Consider the following 24020-nt stretch of genomic DNA (forward strand, 5'->3'; position numbering starts at 1 on the left):
TACTACTAATGACTAAGTTCCCAGAACCAAAGTTGCCATAGTGATCAGTATGTAGTATTTATGATTGCACACAGCAAGTATGAGCCATTAACGATGGCTTCAATCTACAAAATATTGAGTGTGCTGCAGTTAACCATTTACTATGTTATCTGTGCTGGTCTGCCAGTACTGAAACAATAAAAGTTTGAGTGGATGAACATAAGTCACAAATGAACAAATGTATCGATGAGGCAAATGCTGATGAAAACAAATTGCCGCCTCGCTCTCAAATGACTTAATTAAATGCAGAGCCGTGCTTTATTAAATAAGGTATGCTGCACTCTGCATAAATGCATTAATCGATAGTAAAACTGCCACACAAATAGTGGAATAATTGATCCAGGATGATTCAGCGGCAGAGAGGTCGAGGGGCTTGCACGATATTACCTAGCAATAACAGTCTCGGTGAAGGTCAGTAGATACTCCAGTAAAGACAAATGTCCTCTCTTCGGCTCCTGCTGGCCAGACTTTATTTTGGCTAGTTACAGGAAATTACTTTCTGCACCTTTCATCTTCTACACATTACGCATGCTGCGGCTTTACGGCAATCAGCAGTCAGGGTATAATAAAAACAAGCTGTAACTGTCCTACCTCCTAATAAAAAGTATTCACACAACTGACACCAAACTGCTGGTTATTAAAGTAAGACTTAGGGAGCAGTGAACAGATACAGTGTAGGCCCTTGTTTGACAATGTCAGAATACATTGTAAATGATCCCAAATAGCAGGAATTATTTACCGATAGCTGAATTTACCAAATTTTGTCTCATTTTCTGACAAAAGACAGACCAGTTACACCCTCCCGTTATCACTGCAGCACCATTGTGACAAACACTTCAACATTATCTTTCAAATAAAAAATGACGGAGTGCATCCAAAATGTCTCCAAACATATCAGCAACCATGTCACAAGAAAAAGCACAAACATTTTTTGCTGTACAGAAAAAAAGAAGCTTTGAACACAAACATATCCCCTTCCCTCCTGACTCAAGTCCTTTGTTGGTTACTGCAACGTCGCTTTCCCAAAATAGCTCCAAAGTTTTGGGCTTTCCTGGCCTACCGAGGTCCATGTGCTGGGTCCAGGGAGGGATATAGTGTCTGACACAGGCTTGCCAAGGTTGAGTTAACATAAGGCCAGTGGGAGTGTCACATTCCTTTCCCAAAGGGCCATGGGGTCCAACACTGCCAGCACCCTGGCTCCCATCACTATCGGAAATGCCTGCCTGCCTAGCGCTGTCTTTGTGCACGCTGCACTCCAGGTCAGCCTGCTACCAAAGAGAAGTCATTAAAAAATAGGGAATATAACGATGCAGTCAACTTTCAGTCTGGCAATATAAGTGAGGAAAAATATTCACTGTCATCTTTGCTCTCTGAGAATCAACTAGCTACCCGACATTAATCAAGCCATGTCTTCCCAACTGTAGATTAAAGAAGTATTGAAGAAAGTCAAGAATGGTGCCCGACACTTGGTGATGATACGCAAACAGCATAACATAACTGAGGGCTACAAAGATAGAAACAGAGTATAAATGGATCAAGCACAAGTATAAAGTATACATTGTACTTATCCTGGTCTCCATGCAACATCTAGATGTATTTTGGTCTGGAAAAAATGGGGGTCAATAGCAGCTAAAACAGCGGTTGCTGATCAGTGTACAATGGCCAGGGGCCAGTCTATAATGGCCAGGGGCCACTCATGAGTGAGTCAATCCACACTGTGGAAAAATGGTCCAACTCCACCTTTTCATCTGCCAGGCAGGAGGTAACACGCAGAGAGGGAGATGCAGTGATATCAGAAGTCAGGAATAAGCACAGACGTATCTCAAGTACTCTTGAGATGCCATACATTATGTGGCATGTATTATTTGATGATTCCATGTGATGTGGCTGCACGGATGAGCTTTCCTCTCAGTCTTCTCACACCATGTCTTAGATTACATAACCATTCTCTACAAGTCCTACAGGGAAAATCCAGTTACTAATCTGTTTCTCTGTGTTCCCAGTTATCAAGTCTTCCTTCGTTCAGGTTGTTCATCTGGGTCATCTACTAATACAGAACAAATTACAGTTCAAATAAAGCTGGCCAGTTACAGTACCAGTACCCAGAAAGAAAAAAAGTGATAACAAAAGAAAAGAAAAGGGAAATCTATCCATGTCAACGAATATTTGAGATTAGCTTGCTCGCCTTCCTTCAAGCACCGACTTCTACAGTGTGAGAAGTGGAACTGTCCATGGTACTGAATGCCTCGTCACAGTACGTATAAAGAGTATATTTAGCCTTTTGGGGGAATATATATTTGTTCCAATAAGCATATATTTGTTGTAGATTTCCATAATTGAGCATCAAATCTGTCTTTAAAATATAATTTGTGTTGGTACTATAGGGGACTTTTTTACTTTTTACTATTTCTATGGATATCTGTTTAGATTCAAGTGCCACTTCACCGACAGTGCTTTAACCAATAGATTAGAGAGCTGCTGGCAGCTACAGGCGTGGCTTAGGTGTGTGTGAGATGGCAGAGAAGCGGCTGTTCATTCAAACAACAATGCTACAATAGCATTGGTTATATCAGAACTGGAGAGTATGTCTTTACTGAAAGAAGTGCAAAGAACAACACCCAAGGCTTTTCTTCATGGAATTGACGTTTTAGCTCTTTACACGACTTGCTTTGGCAAAAGATTAGATTGACTTGGTTCCTCCAATCACATGCCACCAATCTTTTTAAACCTGCCCTTTTTCAAACAGTTTCCAATGACGGCTTATCAGGCGGTATTTGTCACTAAACATTTGGCAGGTCAGGTTAGTATTTTGGTGCATTTTAGGTAACTGATCAAGGGTGAAACTGTGAGGTTAAGGTCGTGGTCATGCTGCAAGTCAAGAAATGGGACTGATATTTTAGCAAGGAAAAGTTAGTGATAATGTCAGTTTGACCAATGTCTACTGGGAAAAAGGAGATAAAGCACACGTTCCTCAGTATATCTTTCTCTCCTCCAATGCCGGGTATATTTGACTGAGATTGGCTTTTACATGTATTGTTGAAGATTGGCCAAACGTCCATGTTATCAAACTTATTACGTTAATGGTCTGCCACAGCTCCTCACAAGCTAAAGTTGGCAGATTGAAAACTTCACGAGGATGACAGAATCCGACAGAACAAAGTAGAAAGACACAACTCACACCTAAATGTTTACGGCTTTGAGCAGGGCAAAGAATTTGTGTTTGCATGCCGGATAAAATTAAATTGATTTGTCATATCAGCCAGTGACCCTATGATTCCTGAAATCAAAATGTCAAGACTTCACACATTGCCGACTGTCTGCTGAATTAATGCAGCCTAGCCTCCTTACAGCAGCACTTACCCATAACCTACAGAGGCACTGTGTCCTCCAGAGAATTACTGCTGAGAATACCAGGCAATTGGGATAAGCAGAAAAAAAAAAAAAAGCGTGACTACCGAGCGACACATAGAGACAGAGTGTACACATAGACATATTTTAACTGTACTCACCTTTATTCTCTCTGCCCTAGCTTGTCAGTAGTGTCATGGCTGAAACAGAGGAAAACAAACAAGAGTGAATATTTGAGCGTGTCATTGAAAGATCAGTGAGAAATACAATGGCGGCAAAGTAACTTTGTCTATTGACTCATGGACCAACGCATCATTACAGGCTTGGTAGTTGTTGTTGTGTCCCCTCCTCCTTCAGCAACCCTCCTCCTCCTCCTCCTCCTCTGCTCCAGCTCTGTGCACCAACCTTGCCATGGCTAACAGGAAGCAGAGGGCACAGCGCTTTATTTAATTAGTCACAGCAGCTGAGTGTTCATGTGGAACCAAACAGGGGAGGCAGATTGGGGTAGTGAGATGGATAGGCACTCTCCCACCGGGCCTTGGCTGTGCTGTCAGAGGAGCGTAGATTACATGACAGAAGGGGGAAAGGGGGGGCGGGGGGGTTGGATGGCAGGAGGATGTAAATGGCATCTGTACAGGGGGATTCATCCCAGGAAAAAGGATTGCCTTCACTCCTAAAGTACGCCAGTGTTCTCACAAAAGCACTCCTTACCATGTTACTTTTGTCTGATATGCAAACCAGCCAGCAGTGGGTTTGGCCTGTTGTTGTGACGCACAACACCGAGTGGTTTGACTGCCTTTATTAACTGTGACAACATTCATTATTCCAAATGATTTAGGAGCTGCTATTTTTCTTTTATCTCTTCTGACAATGATCAGTTGGCCTTTTCCTCACGGACCAGCAGATAACCTCTGAGAGGTTGCAAAAGTAGCTCAGTGTGCAGCACCTCTTTGATGAGTTTCTGCCCCAACTCAAGGCGAAGGACGGAGAACAGGAGAGAAGAAAGTTTCTCAGCAACTGACAATCAACATTTGGAATCCAACCCTTTGTCATGTTGAAGGTGTGAAATAAGAGAATCAACCGCTTTGTCGATGCATAGATAATTCAGTGTTATGTGAAACCTACATGTATAAAACATTCCCTTTATTATCCACCAAGTGTTACTTGGCCTTCACCATCTCCCAGGGTTCACTCTGGGAGAAAACACAGTAGTAAACATGTAGCTTATGGTATGGTGCTGAACCAGCAAGGAACATGAGTGCAGTGCTTGAGTAGTGCGCGTGCAACTACTAAGCAATGGTGTGCTGGGAGCTTTTTTAATTAGTGCTCTTGAAGTTATCCAGTGACCCACATCTAATAATGAAGGCAACATGAATGTTCTATTTACATATCTTTAGTCAGTAATGTGTGACCGGTGGGAGAGCCCAGTGGCTGAATATGTGCTGCCAGTGAAAAGGGAGGGCATGTCAAGCAGAGCTGCCTGGGGGCTGCTTTCCAAGGCCCTCTCAATTCAAACTGAAGTAATGTGGAATGGTGTGTTAGTGACCCGCAGGTCTGTCAAACTGGGTTATGTTATAAGAATACTTTATGCAACTTTTTAATAAGCCTTGGGCTTGTAATGCCATGTGTCTTGAACGTTTTTTTCAGAATGCATTTATAACTTAACCACCTGCAACCTATACTTCTTCACTTGAATTGGGCTGTACATTTATGTCAACACAGTAAATAAGAAAACCAAAATAACTTAAAAAAGTGCGCTATGGAGTTTTTTGCAAACACACAAAAGATTAAATTCAGTGTTTCTCACCAATACCCATTGTGTGTATCTTTGAGGTCCAGCAAACAGAGCATTTCATATTTACAAAATATCTTAAATATTGCATGCACTGTTTACATAAACCAGCGTGTTTTTAATTGCATATGTTTTATTTCTACTTTTAGTACATACTGCAGCTGCCTTTACAAAGTATCCACTGATACATTCAGTGCACATTTAATTGGGACAAACTACTACATCATAACATTACACCTCAAACTTTGACTCTCTTGCTCATATGCCCACTGCATACTGCCAGAAACTATTACGGCACATTACCACCGACTGCCAGTAAATTTGTATAAAACCTGCAGGATGTGAATTGAGTCGGCCACAAATGGAAAGAAACAGAGCCCCTTGGAAAAGCATTGCTACATAGCGCTAGCAGTAGTCAAACACTTAATTGTTACTGGTCCCCTCCAATTATCCAAAACCCTACCATGCCGCTTTTCTATGGATAAATGGACATATTAGAATCAAATTAGAATCATTACATTACATTTACCCATTCACACCCATTCATACACTGATGGCAGGGGCTACCATGCAAGATGCCACCTGCCCATCAGAACTGTCTCACCCTTAAAACCCAGTCATACACTGCAGGCAACGGGAGAAATTGTGTGTCTTGCCCAAGGACACATCGACATGGACAAGTGGAGCCGGGGATCGAACTGCCGATTCTCTGATTGAAGGACGACACTACCACTAACCCACAGTCCCCAATACATAACCGCAATACTCAAGTGCTGGAATATGTAATAAGGTAATTCATTCACTCAAGACGGGACACTTTGATTCCCATGAGAGACATAGGGTGAATATTATGTTCCTCACACATTAAGGGGCTGTATTTTCATTACTATGTGAATAACTCAATAGACAGGACAGAGAGGGGGCTATAATAAGCACAGAGGTGACTTTGACTCTGGTACAGCTGTCATTGTTTCTGGCTGTCTGCTCAAGAGTCACCTTTCCACAGCTTTAGCAAGCTAGCTTCTTAAAATCATTTAGGGTGATGAGCTACTGGGTTTTAATATGATTTAGCGTGGTGGCCACTGCATGAAGTAACCAGCATATGGTGAAGAGTGTGGCTTCCTTGTGCAATCAAGCTTTATACGGCCCGATATTCCCTAACCTTCTACCTTCATGGGACTTTGCCCCAGTTAAGGAGGGTTATGAAAACTGTTTTTTTCGCGTGAAGCTCCCTTTTCAGAGGGCGTGTCAAATTGTCCTTTCAGACAATTCTTTGTCTCTGAAAGAACTGGGTCACTGACTAACCCTCTCTTCCAGGGCCTTGCTAAGGCCTGACTCCTTGGAGTCTAGGATTTAGGGAGACAGGGGCTAGTGCACACAAACTAAAGCCAGCTTCTGACAGGAGGAGCTGCACTAGTGTGACTGCAGCCCTCTAAACAGCACATCATGCTCAGATTATTGAACACATTTCAGGGAGACGGTGGGGAAGGTGAAGGATGAAGCCAGCAAGAACTTTACACACTGCACATCCCTCCATATTGATGTAGATTAGTATATAGCACACAAACTGTATATCGCCATCTTGGCTTTTTGCAACCAGAAGTGCCACAAGAGGGTTTTGCTAAGTACAACCCAATGCTGAATAAGACATTGTGAGGCAATAAAAGTGGTAAGACAAAAAATAGAAATGTCAATCATAAGTTAGCCACGCCCTAAAGCATATGCTGCTTTGGCAATTGTACTCTAATTGGGACAATTACTTACAAAATGTATATAATGCATATATATATAATGTATATAAAGACTTGAAACTAGTTATTGAGACCATAAAATCATGTTTACAATTGTACTTGTTTTTTTGCAACCAGACGAGTTGCCCACTGCTGGTTATTAGAAAGAATGAAAGTTTAAGACAATTCTGTATCGTCTTCATTTTTCAGACCCGGAAGTTGCTGCCTGGTGTGACTTTCTTTCTGCGTTTGGTGTGTGTCCCCCTTTGCATGTGCGTGCATGTGTCAACCTGACAGTGTGTGAGAAGGGGTTTGCTCTTGGCTTTAGCACCTGCAAATAAATCCAGAGTTTGAGCTCCACTGTGTGTTAAACATTATTTGCCTCCGCTGTAAAGGCAACAAAAGGATCCTACCCAATTGCAAATGAGCCCAGGTCCCTAGTTATCACTAGTTATTGTTCAAATCAGGCTGGCTTTGAAAGGGGAGGCACGCTCTCCTTTGGACAGCTCATTAAGATAACACACAAACGTGGCTCCCCATCATCCTGGGTTTATTAAAGTGGGGCTCATTTCGGCTCCTTTGTCTCATGCGGGAACCTCTGCCTTTGTCAGTGAATTGGCGCCAGATGGCAAAACAAAGCTTCCTGTCTGTAGTGCTTACAGAGTGATCTCGGAAGGCAGAATCATTAGCTTGATTTCACCAGTTCACCGCCCACAACGTCCACCTGGATCAACCAGGTGCACGGACGATGAGGAGGGGCAGCGGGAGCGAAGGTGGCTGCCTTGTCGCTGGAGTACAGGCACACTACAGCCTCCCAGCATCACTCTTTCGCTCTGCCCATTGAGCTAAATCTGAAGTAGTTATGCCTCGTTTCCATTGCATGGTTTGGCTCGACTCGACTCAATTGGCACCAGTTTTTTTTCTCTATTTCGTTGTCCACTGCGGGTTCTACTTCCTTCATGTAGATGAGATTCTGCAGCGACATCATCTTTAACGCAACATTCACTGTATCCTTTCATCGGCCACCAAACAGAGGAACGTCTGAACTTCATCAATACTTTTTTGCGTTGCATTCTTGAAAAACTGGGTCAAGTGAATATAAAAAATTACAGTAACTATTGATGGTAGCGTGGCTATTTAAAAATGACAGGTTGGTACAGGACGTCCCATGTTGCGCTAGACCAATCAATGGCTTTCAGTGCTTCCACTCCACCTTCTTGTATCGGCTCAGCTTAAACTGAAAACGGAGAACTTCGACCGAGGCGATACTATCCACAACTTTTGCTAATGGAAAACCAAAAAACGTGGTTCCAAGTGAGTTCATTTGAGTAGAGCTGTGCTGTAGCATGCAGTAGAAATACAGCACAAGTCTCACCAGTGTGTGTGTGTGTGTGGGATGACTGACCCCGCTCCTGGCTGCACAGATCTCTCTGAAACATTCATGAGAGAGGCATTAGAGAGTGAAAGTCATTGTCCCCCTTCACTCAGAGACTTTCCGTCACCTCTCAGCTTATTAAAATCGCATGGTATTAACTTTACCGTTCACAAAAAGGCTAAATAATTCAATCAGACTATAGAAGGAGTCAAATGAATAACTCTAATGACATTAACGCTTGAGGGAGAACTGCTCAGGACTGTGAGGGGTATTCACTGAGGCTGGGCAGGTGGAAGAAGCTTGCCCTGCTTGCTAATAGCTAAATTAATTCTGGGCTCATAGGGTCACAGTAAGCAAAGTATCACACCACTCTCAACACAGAAGAGGAGGCAGACTCGAATTATGAAAAGCAAAAGATGAGTAAAGAGAAAAAACTGTAACTTATTTTAAAGTTACAGGAATCTCCTGAAATATAGGTGAACATCAGCGTCTATATAGCTCCTTCTGGGCATTGCCTTTGATAAGTGAATCAAACTAGGTGTTGTCTGTCCATTCTGCTGGATGTTTCATCATGAAAGTTCAAAAGAAACGTGTGACAATATTATGCACAACACATTTTAGTCAGGACTCAGTGCAAAATCAATTGGGCTTGGTAAACAGGATCATTTGAGTGCAGGACACGCAGCACTATTGCTGGCATTTTGTGAAACTTGGAACTTGTGGAACTTGTTACCATTAAATTTATTGACAAGATAAATTAAGAGAAGCACTGTTATAGCTGTAGCTTTTGGGGGAACCTATAATGTAAAACAGCTTGTTGGCATCACTAAATTAGTGTGCCCAACACACACACAAGTTATGCCACTGGGTTGCGGTGTTGAAACGGATCCAGTGCCTGGAGCTGATCACATTTCTCACGTGTTTCATCAGAATTCCTTCACACTTCAATAAAGAAATTGTACATTCAGTTACTTGTTCTGTTGGGTCCCTACCATCCTGCCACCTGGACTCCTTTTTCAAGAAGACAGGCTAAACTGTGGAGGGGGGTATTTGATATATGTAACTTAAATGCTTTGCACAGTAGACAGAACATTATGTGACAAAAAAAGATATAGAAGTCTAGATTAAGTGTGAGATGTTGCATGTGTACAATTAATAGCCCCGTTTACAGGCTCAGTCTGGTGTTCCTGCCCACCTGATCCATGCTCCAGTGGATTCCTGTTCCCGACAGTATTTACAGACTTGCATCATTACACTGCTCAGGGTGCTGAATGCATTTCAATATCGGTTTTAGCGAAAGGCAGTGAAACTTTAACAGGCGGAGCTTCAACTGTTCCCTGACCAGCATTTGCCACGCGCAGCAGCGCCAGCTAAAACATACCGCAGGACCCCGATACACATGGAGGCTGAGCTTGACCAGGTGTGGATTGGCTTACCTGTCTTTGACTCCTCTTCTTCCAGTTCCTTGGCCTCTTCAGCTGTGGGGAGACAAAGGAGCAATTATCAGTGGGAGCCGCCGTACAAAGGCAATGCAGTCACTTCATCACAAGCCTATCTATGGTGAGCTGATCCTTCACAGCTGGAAGGACAAGCGGTGGTGAGAGAGACGGAGAGACGGAGCCACACACACACACACACACACACACACACACACACACACACACACACACACACACACACACACACACACACACACACACACACACACACACACACACACACACACACACACACACACACACACACACACACACACACACCTTAACCTCCTATCCAGCATTTTCACAAAGACGGTAATCATATTAGGCTTTAGCTGCTGGCTCTCTGAAAACCCACTGTCAACAGAGTTAGGGAGGCGACCCGGTGATGGCTGTCATACTTACACACGGTGGGGTGCATGTGCGCACACACATACGGGCTAAAAATAGGTCTGGGACGGGGTATCCAAGCGACTGTTATTAATTATTTGCAATTGGAATCGAGACCCATTATTTAGTGTCTGATACATGAAATTAAACTGATAATTTAACCAAATTGAATGTCAAGACAACACAATCCATGTTTATACAATCCATGTTTATATTCTGATACATTCGCCTGATTTTCTTTGACAACATAGACTATAATCCTGTCTAAGGCGGTCTACAGTATGCATACGTTTTACAGCTGTTATAGAACATAAATATTACTTTAGTCCACAGTATATATCCACATATTATTACAAGACAATGGTAAAGTAATTTATTTGTTGGCAACTTTGAACTGAATGTCTGGAATACCATTTAGAGTCAACTTGTTAATAATGTCTACAGTTTGAGAGACACCTCAGAAATCCGCAATATAAAGCCCTACTTCACATCTTAAAAACTGTGTTGTAACATTCATAGAGATGTGTGAGCCTGTTTACCTTCACTGTTCAAAATCGACCAACAGTCCCACCACTGTGGCAGCAGAGGAAATACCTTGGGGGACAGGGCTTCGATAGGAGAGAGGCTCATTTAAAGTCAGGCTGAAGACGAGGGCATCCACAGGGCAGGAAGTGAGAACTGCTTCCCTTGTACATTGAGAGTGTTACAATTTTATGCCCCTGTTGGCTGCATCTCAGATGTGTGGGAATAGGAAGAAGGACGGTTATGGCTTCAGCACAAAAGCTGGACAAAGCACATAAAAGACGACGGCGTCGGGGGAAAGAAAGCTACTCACTGAAGCCAGAAGACTGTTACTGTTCCTCGTCATCCTCTCCTCTGCCTCCCCATGTCTCCTCTACACAGAAGGTGCACAGCACTACTCTGAATCTCCTCAAACACTGCTGTGACATGATGACATCGTGAGTATTTCAAATGTAAAGAGGAAAAAAAGCAAATGATTGCAAATGTTGGTAAACCTATTGTACTATAAATACACTGATAAGTCAGCCTAATTCATTCATTGTTGCACCCTAGAAACAGCAAAACCTTTTAACAACCTTTCGGAATAGCAGCATTTGTGATTTTAATTTATTTTCTCTCCCTTTGAACATCAACTCTTGACAATTGAATGTTGCTCATTTAAAAAAAAGGAGAAGCATGAGAGACAAGATGCTTTCTTTTGCCAATAATTTAAATTCAAGGATGTTGTAAATGTCGTCTGCTTCTATGAGCATTTGCTCCATAGACTGGGAGTGAAATAAATCTCTGAGTGTGTTATTTAATGTGAGTCGCATGCAACAAGAAGGCGATCAATCGTCAGCATTTGGTCCGTGGTTAACCTGAGGGTTAACCCCTGTGAAATATGACGTGCACCACGATGGTAAAAACCCTGCAGGGGAAACATCCCTCATGACTTCATCTGTCACACAGCGGAGGTCTGTCCCATGTCACCTGCACATGATATCCAAGCGCAAGTCTGATTAAATCATATGCTTATCTAAATGTTAAATATGCTTCGGAGAGATGGAACAGCAGCCCCGAATAGGATGCTGAAAGCATCTATTAGATACATAGTAATTAAGTAAGGAAGGACAGAAGTGAAGGATAAAAGAAATAAAATCTCAGAGAGCACAGACGCTGGTGTTGAGATACAACACTGCCCGAGGAATTGAGAGTCCACAAGCCGCCCTGCTCTCTTACGGTGCTCCACATACATTATGACAGGTAAGAAAAATGACTTCCTCACTTCTCCACTTTTACTGACCCTTCTGCCCTCGCTACCCAGACACGGTAAAGAGAGAGTCAACTTCAATCTGGCCCTACCCCGGAACGTCATTAAAAGATAAGACAACCACAATTAAGTTGCACTTCCCTGCTTCCTGCCCTCCACACAGCTCTGGATATGTGCATACCAATCCTATTTTAAGCTGCTTGCACATCTGTATTCACACAGTATCACTCTTTCGCGAGTATAAGAGTCTGCATGATATGAGAATAAGTCAGCGTTCACACTCTTTAGCTTTGTGCTAGGAAAACTCCAAAGACTGCAGAAGCATTGCTAGCAGGGAACAGAATGAGACGCAACGTTCCAATAAGGTGGACAGTGGGTGACCACATAACCAATCCTGCCTTTGGTGTTCAGACTGCAGGCAGGAAATGCAGCTCCTATTCCACCACAATGAAGAAAAGGGCCCCACAACCTTAGGAGCCTCTTTGCCTGTGGGAGGAACTGCATTATATTTCTCTCTTTCCATTTCATTTGATTTCATATGTTCCATGGAGCTATTTACTCTTTCCTCTGAGTCTGTGTCACTGCCATATTTATTTTTAAACCTCTGGGCTGTGGTGCAGACACTAGCTGACCTTTATTTAAATGTCTCCTCCACTCTGAGCGGATCTCATTACAGCAGAGCTGGTGGCTCGGCACTATCTATCTCATTTCAAAACTTTTTCTCTTTACACTTGCGGCGATCCTCAGCTATTTCGCAACGCTAATTACTGGACCGGAGTAATGATGTTCCTCTTTGCCGAAGATATGTGTCCCACCATTCGAGATCCTGCCCATACGCATTAAGCAGAACTCCCTCTGGAATCTCAATGTTCCTTGAGCAGCTAACATCTCATCACTGCTTTCTGCTCTATCTCTCCCGCTCTCGTTGTGCCTCCCACATGATCGAGGCAACATGTCGCAATTATGCTTATCATCTACTGGGCCACTATGTGAAGAGTTTAAGGAGTCATTCTGCATTTTAATGAAGGCCCTGACAAGGGTTGAAAGGGCCTGAGAGCATGATAGGTTAGCATCCATTATTCATCAAGCCCTTGAACTGTGTATACAGTAGGCTAACACATAATCATTTCATGACTTTATTTTTTGGGGCATATAGCTCCAAAGTTGCCACATCTCTGACATTCATATTTGATAGTGCCCCTAATGAAGGCAAGTCAGTCCCAAAACATGCTTTAACTAACCTTGAGGATTAAACATGGATTTTCAAGAGAGAGTCATCAACAATGAATTGCACTCTCAACTTGTGTGACTGGTGCTGAATGTGCAGAGCCTCCCCCCCCTCCCTCCCATCTCCCCTCTCCTCTTCCATTCGCTTTACCTTCTCTCCTGGCCACCTCGCAGCTCTCCTTGATCTTCCTGCGGCAGACAGCAGCCAGGGCAACTAGTAGAACCAGCAGACACACGGCCAGGCCAACAGTTACCCACAGAGCCACTGGGGGGAACGCAATGTTCTGACCTGAAGCAAAGGGCAGAGGGAAAAAGGGGGGGGGGGAGCCTCATTATTCACTCTTGCAGAGCTAAAATAAGAGCACAGCTGTCACGGCTGTCTCCATCACCATTATTTCACCATTTGACATTTTTGCCGTTTGCATTCGTTGTCAGAAAAATCCTGAATTATCCAGACGACAGAACATGAAGCCCAACATGATGACACATCTCCGTCATCATCGCCAGCCTCATGATATCATCTCCATATTAATATTTGACTTTGGAAAACAGTGGGACTGTCAGAGAAAACAGAAATGAGCGACAACCTTTGCTTAATGTGAACGAAGTAAGAGCTTCTTTACTAGCGAACCAATTAAGACACTTGAGTCATTGAATTGAGTCCAGATGGCAGATGGCTAAGCAGTCGCACAAGACTGTGTTGTCGTTTCACTCAAACAGCATTGGCACAGCATTAAGAGGATGTTGGCGCTAACTATCCCACCCCCTGCCTTCTGCTACGCATTGCTCAGATGACTGAAGTTCTGATGCGTTTGCTTTCATAATCTCTAACTTCTTAATGTCTATAATGTCATTAACAGTATACAACAGGAAGAAAATGTCAAAAATGCTGTAGTTTTTTGGGAATAGCAACAAGGTACAAAAAAACAACGCAAATATGCTTGGTACATATTTGATTCAAATTGAAGAAATACTGCACAATATTGTATGTCTTTCAGCACAACACTGAACTTACTTTGGAGGACAATTAAGAGATCAAAATGAGTGACAGTATGTTGGAAAATTGCAAACTGATGAGGAGGAATAGAAACTGGTCAGCAAGACAAAGAAAGATATCAGAGACACAGCCGGATTTCCCTCGGGTATTCAGACTGAACAGAGGGAGAAGAAAAGAACAGCAGAGCCACTAAATATCTGTGAGGCTGGCTGTAGCACAAACAGGCCTCCCTCAGAGAGTGCCCACTCTGGGCAAATAATATTTTTTTAAATTTTTTTTTAAAAGACTGAAAAATGACTGGCACTGGAAAGAGGAAATGATGAAGCCTCTGTGAGGACTTGGCATCAGCTATACAGACATGCTACAATACAGGCCAGCCGAGATTGAGGGCAAACAGAAGCGTCCTTTTGGAGGTGATCAATTCTCAAATGAAAATCCATCTGATGCTGAGAAGCAAATGCACCTGATTGTTTCACAAAACAGAATGAAGGGAAAGGCCATAGATGGGAGGAACGTGTACTTTCCAATGATAGAAAAGGGTTCTTTTTTTAAAGTCGGTATAGCCTTCATGCTGCTGTTGTTTTGGGTGGCAATGCCAATCTGTCTGTTCTGATCTGTCCACCACTTAGGTCCAGACTGATATATCTAAACTACTATTAGATGGATGTCCGTGGATCTTTGTACAGGCATTCCCACGGTACATTAATTATGCAAGCTTGAAGTTGACCAAATCTCTAGGTTTGAAACCTCTATGTTTATAGAAAATGATGTTTAGTTAGGTTCATGATAGTTCATATTAGTTTCCTGCCATAGAAGTTTGTTGTTGAATGTTCTGCCTGGTTGATCTCAACCACAGCCCAGAACACCATCCTGTCTATTCCAAGAGGGAGTAATAATAACATATTTTATTTTGATGAATTAGTATTGATAAAAACTGCTATGTGCAATAACGCTACATATTGCTGGTCTCTCTAAAGGTGATCAGAAAAGTTGATCAAATGACCAAACTATTGCTCTATGCACAGCTAAAATGACTTCCCAAGTTGTCTCTCGGAGTGGAATATGCTGCCCGTCAGTAAATAGATTGTTATCAATTCAAGATACTTTCTCATATCTGAATTTGAATACTTGTTATACAATGTTATTAAATAGTTTAATTAATTAATAAATAAGACTGCACAATAAACAGAAGGCTTCAAACAGACATTGTGATTGGTATGCCTCTAGCAATTGGTGACCGGCCCCCTTATTCCTGATTGTAGCACCCATAACATCCCCCTTTTGGATAAACTGTAATAATTTTGGTGATTCCCTTAATTTTTCATTCAAGCATCACCATCAAAATTGTCCAGTACTTTGGTTTATGATCAAATAGTTGCAAAACTAATGACATTCCAATCAGCCTCAGCTGTGCATGGTGTTTCGTGACAATTTGCACATGTTAGCAAGCAAAATTAAGATGGTTAACATAGTTAATATTATACCTGCCTAACATTAGCATGTTAGCGTGATGCCAAAGTACCGCCCCACAGAGCTGCCAGCATGGCTAATTTTTGGCAGTCTTGTTATTACTACTACTTGGTTAAATGGCAGCAACAGATGAACGAAAAAGAATGCCTCCAATATAATATAGAAACAATTATTGCACAGGCAGATAATAATGGAGATTACATGTTATACATTTCAAATAATTCTGATAATCTGAGATTGATTTTATTGACCATATACAGTATTTCTCTTTTGAGAAACACTCAATACACAAGGCACCATAACGACTGTCTGGTACTGCTACAAAGCAGAATAAACAACCAAATGTCAAAAAGAAAGGATAAAATCTGGAAAGTCAATCTTGTCATTTTGATGAAGCTGCGTATGCCTCCCCGGGCTAGTCATGACTGATGATGCTGTGGCTCGCTGTCCACCGAGCCCTTTACTCTGTTATATTTAAAGAATGTCCATCTCGAGAGCCACTTTGTACTACCAGCAGAACCACAAAATATGTATGAAAGAGGACTAATCATAAACAAGGTGTTCACATCTTAGAAGTCAGAAAAGTAGCAAATGTGTCAAGCTCTTTGTGACGAGTAAAGAAGACGATGTGCTCTTTGTTTTCATTGTCTTTCTCGCTCTCTTTTTACTCTCACACATTACCACCACACTCTCCCTCCCTCAAGGCAGACTGATAAAGACAAATGCCATAGTCGGCTATCATTGCTACGCCGGGGCCCAAAGGGCTGCAGGATCATATTTTTCTTTTTCTCTTGTTTGATGATGTGATTTTGTTTTCTTCAGAAATAGATTTGTCTCTAATGGCTCTGTTTACCTATCCTCTCTTTCCCATTTTCCCTATTCCCCCTGTGCAAGGGTAAGGATGGAGTGCTTTGGGCTGCACTGTCACATTACCTAGAGAGTCTGCAGATTTCAGAGCTGCACCAAGCCGGCTAAACTTCACTACACACACTTTTTCTTGACACTATGAATGTATGGCACACATCAGGGTACACATCAAAGAAGTGGAAGGTGTGTCTATAACGACCCAACATGTCATGATAGAGAATGACAATCATTAAAAACAATTTAAATGTCACACACACTCACCAGGGTTCCCGTCTGTATTTACTTCCTTCCTTCCACTTTTGCTGACGTCCACACACTCAATGTCATAAAAGGGATAAGGGCCTAAGTATGTATGAACCATGTCAGTGTACATAAAATGACACATTTTTGATTACTATAATTTAGTACCACATGAAAGCTTGACATTCTGCACATTTCAGCACATTCAAACCGTGTGCCTCAGTTATGAATTTAGTTTATATCATATTCTTTTGTTTGATGTGTGTGTCCGTAAAACTGCACTTTTCCATGTCAGCACTGTCTGCAGCCGCATGCAGTGGTTAGAGTTTGCTGCTACCATTTTTCATGAATCCGTGCCCATAGTCATATTGTGACATAACTAAACTACAGTGATATTTTTCATAGGTATATCAATCGATTTGAAACAAAAATGCCACAAATAACATTATAGGTCACATCTGTCTCATACACAATGAGACACAATTACAGGATCACCTTCAAAATATAAAAAAGGCAAATGCAATATAGTAGTCTACTTAAAATCTAATTTTCAGAAGTTCAGATTTTATTGAAACCCTGTTTGCGAGGCATCGAGGCAACACAATGGCAGTTTCAGAGCCTATAAAATGGTGCTGTTGTATTATGTTCTATTATATTATACATATAATGTGATTTGCTATTGTGTCCATCCCTTGCAGTTCTTTTGTTGTCGAGCACTATCAACCCTATATATAAAAATGATATATTATGAAAAGGTACAACTGGTAGCTACAAATGCACCTTCAATTAATGTTTGCAGCATTTATTACAGGTTATATTGACCACACCTGGAGCGCATCCTCTACCGTTACTTCTTATAGGTGGTGCTTCGCCGTAGGTGTTTTGTGTATCATAGGAGACCACAGTAGACTCCTCAGGTAAAAATAGATATTTAATGGGGGCAGGCAAGAGTATGATAAAACACCAGCTCCATATGGAGCCTCTAACACAGGGCACATCACCAGTGAGAAATGAGGCTCCCTTAGTCACTGGAAGACACTATAGGGGACTCGCAAGGGGCCAGCTTAGGATATTGTTTGGGCTTCAGTGAATATGAAAGCCAAGATTTGCGGGCATTTTTACAAGCCCGAGTGTTTTCTCTCCAGCACCGTTGGTGGAATAAAGTGCTCCAAAGACTCCCCTTGCTTGTCATCTTGGTTCTGCAATGTGAAGACGGTGGAGATCAAAGCTGCTTTCCCCTCCAACTGTCAGCCCAGTTTTACCTGCCTAGAAGAAACCTCGCCTCCTAAGCTGTGACCAAAGGAGAATAATGTCCCTTGACAGAAGGATGGCTTCAGGCTAAACAGAGCCTCAAGGCTCATTGTAGACAAGCTGGAGGGACGAGGAAGAGTCAATTAGGTTTGTCTTTCATTGTCAGGATGAACAACCTGACCTTAGTCTGCCTGGTTGTGAAAATAGAGGGAAAGATAAGGGGGGCGTGGGGGTGTCTATGGAGGAGGAGTGTTGATCAGAGAAGAAGGAGGTGGACTTGGGGCTAGCCCAGGGGTTGAGCAGCAGCAGGGCCTAGCCCTGCTAGAGGGCCTATACAGCCCTGGAGACCAGAGCGGCACAGCCAGACTCAGCACTCGAAATAGGCTTATATATCTCTCTCTCTTCCAATGAGTCACTGGGCAGAGATAAAGACATTCATTCAGACAATACAGTAAGGCTGGGAGGAAACAGTAAAGATATAAAACTCAGTGAGACAAGACAGGAGCTCACACTTCACATTCACCAAACTCTGGCGAGGTGATTGATGCATACTAACTCAGCGAGTGCAAGCAGGCTCTCCAACATTGGTGATCTAAACTTCTTTATTCAATTTTTGTGCAGCGCCGGCGATCTCCAAGGAAAGAGATTGGCAGAAACAATAACAACGGCGCTAATGGAAAGAAGAGGGCCTCTGTGTCAGAGGACACGGATTAGCCAGAAGGGAAAACATGAGCATGAACATTAGGCTTACATTGAACAAATTAATTTAAATTTGTTTCAGCTTCAGTTTAAATTACACGCCTTTATTATCAACCTTAAAAGGTGTCCATCAAAACCTCTGAATCTTCCCCATTCAGTCACAGTATGAAAAGCCTGTGACCACACAGGCACACCAGCTGTTCTAGGAAAGACCTCTCCTCTCTGGGAGAGGATAAAAGAAGATCACTTATTGAGGCAAAACTTGGCAAACTAAGATGGATGGCGACAGGTTTTGGTCCTGTCAGCATTTTTGCTCTGAGCCTTCTCTCCTCTTTTTGCATTTCAATAAATTGCTTTTCAGCGAGATTCTACCTCACTGTCTTATTGGCATGCAGGAAGGCGATGCACTCGTCTCTAGGACGACCCAGCGCCCATTTACTTACACAATTTGTCTGACATTATTGCCCTTCCCTTGACGCCACGGGCTCGTGGCAAACACGAGTGTATGATGTGCAGACGTGCACATTAAAACAGAGTAATGGCTCTGCATTTATAGGAATAAAGTTTCTAACAGCCCTCTCTTTTTCTCAGCGGGAGAACTATAAAAGCCATCTGGTGGTGGTGGTGGTGGGGGAGGGGGAGGGGGGGAGAGAGAGAGAGAGAGTAAGGAGGATGAGTTAGTGACTCAGTGAAGGTTGGAGAGATGGAGTAAGCAGGGGTGAGTGACCAAGCGACCAAAGAAGGGGAAAAAAACAAGCAGTCGAATGAGTTTTGGGTTGTGGGTTTGCAAGCGAGCAGGGATTGAGCTGGTAACTACGTGGATGTCGGACTGGACTGGAATCACAATGAGGTGTTGTGGTATTAGTCCACTCTTAACTCCTAAGCTGTCTCTCAGACATGTCAGACTGCTACTGACCTTTCCTCGTGGAAAGTTAGCACACATTCCAGAGGTATTCTGCCTATAGAGCAGTGCTATGGATTTAATCTTTAAGCTTAAATCGGATCGATCTCGGTGAATATTCCCTGCCACCCAAGGGTCACACACAACTGAGACGTAACAATGAGGCATAGAGAAGGACTGAGATTGAGTTTAAAATTGACCCCTCGCTAAGCACGCTGCTGCTCCGTCAATGAAAGATGAAGAAGAAGCAAACGGAAAGGTCTGCGATATGCATTTGAAGGATATCTTCAGGATGTGAAATTGATAAAGCAGCAAAAGCACTGCTCCTGGAAAGCCAGGTAAGTTGATCTTTATTCACTGCTACTTTTACTGTAGAAAACAATAACGTGTGACTGGCATTAATAATTCATGTAATAATTCATGTTGTTTTTCATCCCAAAAACATGTCATAGTACCATAAAAATAAACGAGTGAAACTGAATCATTGAAGTCATCTCTATAACTGCCAGGAAGCTTTTTGTGTATTCCTAAAGTATAAACAACGAGACCAACGTATGACAGTCAGTGATTTGTCTGGGAGGGAAGCAGGGAGAAGCTAACTCACAGGTATATTTAAAGCAATGATTTCAAGTCTTACTCAGATATGCCACGGGCGAGTTTAGAGGGAGTTTTCTCATCTTTATAGTTGAAGGTAATCCCATACCCAGTAGTCTGGCTAATTAACTGAATATACAGCTCAGAGCCAACGGCATGGTTGTCATGTTCGCAAGGCAGAGGCTCTGTTACAGGCAGAGAGGTGTGAGAATGTGTAATAGCTCTGTGCTGGAATATATAAACAATGGCCTGAGGTAGAGGTGGTCAATATAACCAGAATAAAGCTTCACGCTGGAGATACGAGGCCTGATGTGGAGTTGGCTACGTTCGTTTTGGTCCAGATTGGATATGAAATGTCACATCTAACTCCATCTCAAGCTTATTGCATGTTAACCAGTGGGCATACGCTTCCATTTTACACCTAAACCAATGCACACTTGCATGCTAAGAAAGGGGCGGGTGAGGAAATGGAGTCAGACATCTCAATAGAGAGACGGGAGCAAATCATGTGGAAACATGTCAGCAAGTATGAGCAATGTTTGAAAATGTGCTCCAGCTTTTAGACAAGTAGCACTGGCAACACTGGTGTGAAAAGAAAAACCACAGCGCATGCATTGTTGACAGAGTCACTGTCCTAACGGTGACAGGCACGCACGCACGCATGTACACGGCCAGCTGGGGAGTGTAATAAGCTCTTAATTTCCACCAGGTATGAAACACTACCCCACAACTGTTGTAAACTATACAGTTAATTGATCATAACTTCAGGTAATAAATTGTTACTATACCAGTCTGTCCTGAATTTCATTCGATTGAAATTATGAGAAAATAATATATACACCATCAATATCCAGAATATACTGTCATGTAAATGTCATGTCACACTGCCAAGACCAAGTCTGAGAGAAGGATGAAAGTGGGCGACAATATTGTCTCATGACCGTACTTCCGACCTGACACTGGCCCGGGCTAGCTCTCTCTCAACATCTCCCCTGTCCCTCCCAGCCCCACTGGGGCCTCAATTAAAAACTCCTCTGATGTCTAGTAACTGACAGAGACTCCATCACTTCCACACACCCCTCTCCACTCAGAGTGGCATTAGGATGTTGGAGGCAGAGTGGACTATTGATTTTCTTTGGGGTTGTTTTTTCTTTCTGGTTGCTCCATTTCTTCACTTTTGCAATGCAGGGGGAACTTGGGTAGAATACTCGGTTTACAACGTTGTGTTGTGTCTAATTTTTTAATTAGCTTTAAAACAAGAGCTGCCTGTGCGATGCCGAGGATGTGTAGGAGAGAATCACCAGTGACAGCTATCAGTACCAAAACAGACTATCTGGCTAGTTGATAATGCCAAGTGGAGGAGCTGAGAGAGCCGGGTGACAAGGATAAATAGCTATGAAAGGATTAAAGAGCCATTTAAAACAAAGTGTATGTATTGATCCTGCTAAAAGAAAGAAAAAACGTAATTCTTCAACTGAGCTAAAACTGGGTCCTCTTAAAACAGGATTAATTATTTTTCTAGCCTCGTGGGGCATTCCAATAAGCTGTAAACACCACATTGACATATTATCATCTAAACAAGCTGTTATGGCTAACGGTTACCTATTAACACGTAATATCAGCATTCATTTGCGGCGGTGTATTTGGCAATGCGCACAAATGTAAGTAAAACATTGAATCTCCTTGTAGCTCTTTTTTTGGTCTCCCCCAACTCCTGTGAGAAACATCTTGTTCTTCAGCTGCTCAATGTTCACGAGCTAATATAATTGGCTAATATTGCCAAACTCCTATTAAGAGCTCGACAAGTCGTGTGCATTGGGCTCTGGCGTTTGGCTTAAAACAGCTGCTGGAAACGACACCGATGAGAGCGGGGTGACTCAACCAAACAATGACTGGTGAGCCATGAACCCAAAACAATCAGCTGAATTTCCCCCGTAGAGCTGGCGCTAACTACATAGTGAGGTGATAATTTTCTTTGGGTTTGCTACAAGGAGCGCCTCCTTTCACAGAACATTCAATTAATTCCATCCATTTTCAATATAAAAACATGAATGGTGCAGCTTTACACTGCGATCCTGACCCTACTTTGTTATTTTATCAGTGCGCATTCACATGCTGCTTGTGGGAAATGACTTTAATTGATAAAGTGCGCACCGAAAAAGCAAACAGGGCTCGTTAAATATATAATACTCCAATGAGACATAAAGACAAAGAGTAAATAATATTCAGTCCCTATCTGAGAGCGCCACACTAACATGGTTGATGAGCCACAACATTGCACTCTTTCCGACGGCTCATTGCACCAACTTGTGCAAGTGCACCTATTGCTGAAACAACTCCTGTGTTACATCAGTATCGTGCAAAGTGGGTACAAAATATCAGCCACCATATGAACTTAAACATGGCACTTGATCCATTCAAGTCCGGAACACAGCGACTAGTTGCACCAGCTTTTGTAATGGACTTTTTGCCTCTTTAGATTGCTATGAATCCGTAATGGAACAGCTAAGCTCAGCAGCATCGACACAAATTATAAAATTGCCATCAAATTATCACTTTAAATTTTTTACAGCCGGTGTTGATGATGTCGGATTTAAATTAGCATTGTTTGTTTACGCCTAAACAAGGCCATAGCTCAAATCCACAGGAACACGTGATAACATCTGAATCCAAAATGACCGGATATGAGATCAACCCTATGTGTCACAAGGAAATGCAGGTTCTACCAAAACATTAAAGAACTGCCCGGACGTCTTCAAAGAGCGCAAGTTCTTAGTATGCTTCTCCCTCTGCAGTATTACTAGAAGAATATATAATGACAGATTTTTTAAAAGACATATCTCTGTATGTCTTTGCCGAGGGGCTCTCATTATAAAACAGCATTTCTCATTTTCCTGCGCTGCAGTCTTTGGTGGTTACTGGAGAGACAGATGAATATTCTCAAAGCACTCGAGCTGGACCAAGCTCAGACTTTGGAGAAGGTCAGCTCATCGCCGTGAGACATTCATCTCAAGAACAAACCCCTCCTCATAATTGCACTATAATTTGCTTATAGTTTAAATGCAAATACATTTTAAAAAGACTGTTGAAACCACACAGCTGATGTCTTCAGGGAGGTCAGAAGTCTGATTTCGCTATTGACAAACACCCCGAACAGCGTTATTATTCGCCCCACTGCTTTTCTTGGCGAGAACAATTCGAGTGCTTGGATTGGTCAGGTGTCCATGTTCACCGAGGTAGCAGTAAGACAATCTGTTCAGGGCCTACGCCCTGAGTAATGGGCTATCCTGACTGGAGGTACAATGCCTAACCTCCACCAATAGTCTCTGCCTCAACCGGCTACGCAGGGCGGATCATGCCAAGAAATGCAGTGGGATTAATAACAACACCCCTTAAACTCTTGGTGCTGGCAGGGATAGTGTCTTATCTTCCAGCTGCAACCTCAAAGCTGCCGACCCAACCTTCTTACCCCCTGAACTAATTAATTTTAATCTGTTTTTAACTTGTTATGTATGTATGTATGTATGTTTGTTTTTGTTTCTTACAGTTATGTCATCTCTCTTGTTTATATTGTAATTGCTTTTAATGTTTAGTTTTTTTACCATGTAAAGTGCCTTTGAGTACCTTTTAAAGCGCTGTTCAAATAAAATGTATTATTATTATTATTATTATTATTATTATCATCATCATCTGAGGACAGGGCACTAATTAGAGTCCCTGTACTCAGATGATGATAATCATGTAGCTGGAAGGAAATTACTTAACTTTGTTTCATTTTGAAATATTTCCATTACTATGGTAAATAAATGACTGCAATCCAGAAGCCAGCACTTAGATCTTTTGTGATGTAA

At 42.4% G+C, this 24020-nt stretch overlaps 1 protein-coding gene across 6 annotated transcripts in view; it reads right to left on the reverse strand.

The window, feature by feature from the left end:
• Positions 1 to 24020, reverse strand: part of cd276 (CD276 molecule) — a 63098-nt gene that overhangs the window by 7997 nt on the left and 31081 nt on the right. The window contains exons 5-9 of one of the 6 annotated variants that reach the window (XR_004608942.1): positions 13302 to 13439; positions 10988 to 11093; positions 10692 to 10760; positions 9721 to 9762; positions 3549 to 3587 (exon numbers count right to left, since the gene is read on the reverse strand). Coding sequence is in view for 2 of the 6 variants with exons in the window: in XM_034525707.1 (XP_034381598.1) it covers positions 3565 to 3587; positions 9721 to 9762; positions 13302 to 13439 (203 nt within the window). In the remaining 4 variants the exon portion in view is untranslated. Of the gene's footprint in view, positions 1 to 3548; positions 3588 to 9720; positions 9763 to 10691; positions 10879 to 10987; positions 11094 to 13301; positions 13440 to 24020 lie in introns of all 6 variants that reach the window. The other 5 variants (XR_004608933.1, XR_004608932.1, XR_004608936.1 and 2 more) reach the window with 5 other exon arrangements.

Source organism: Cyclopterus lumpus, chromosome 3 (assembly GCF_009769545.1).
Source record: "Cyclopterus lumpus isolate fCycLum1 chromosome 3, fCycLum1.pri, whole genome shotgun sequence".
NCBI lineage: Eukaryota > Metazoa > Chordata > Actinopteri > Perciformes > Cyclopteridae > Cyclopterus > Cyclopterus lumpus.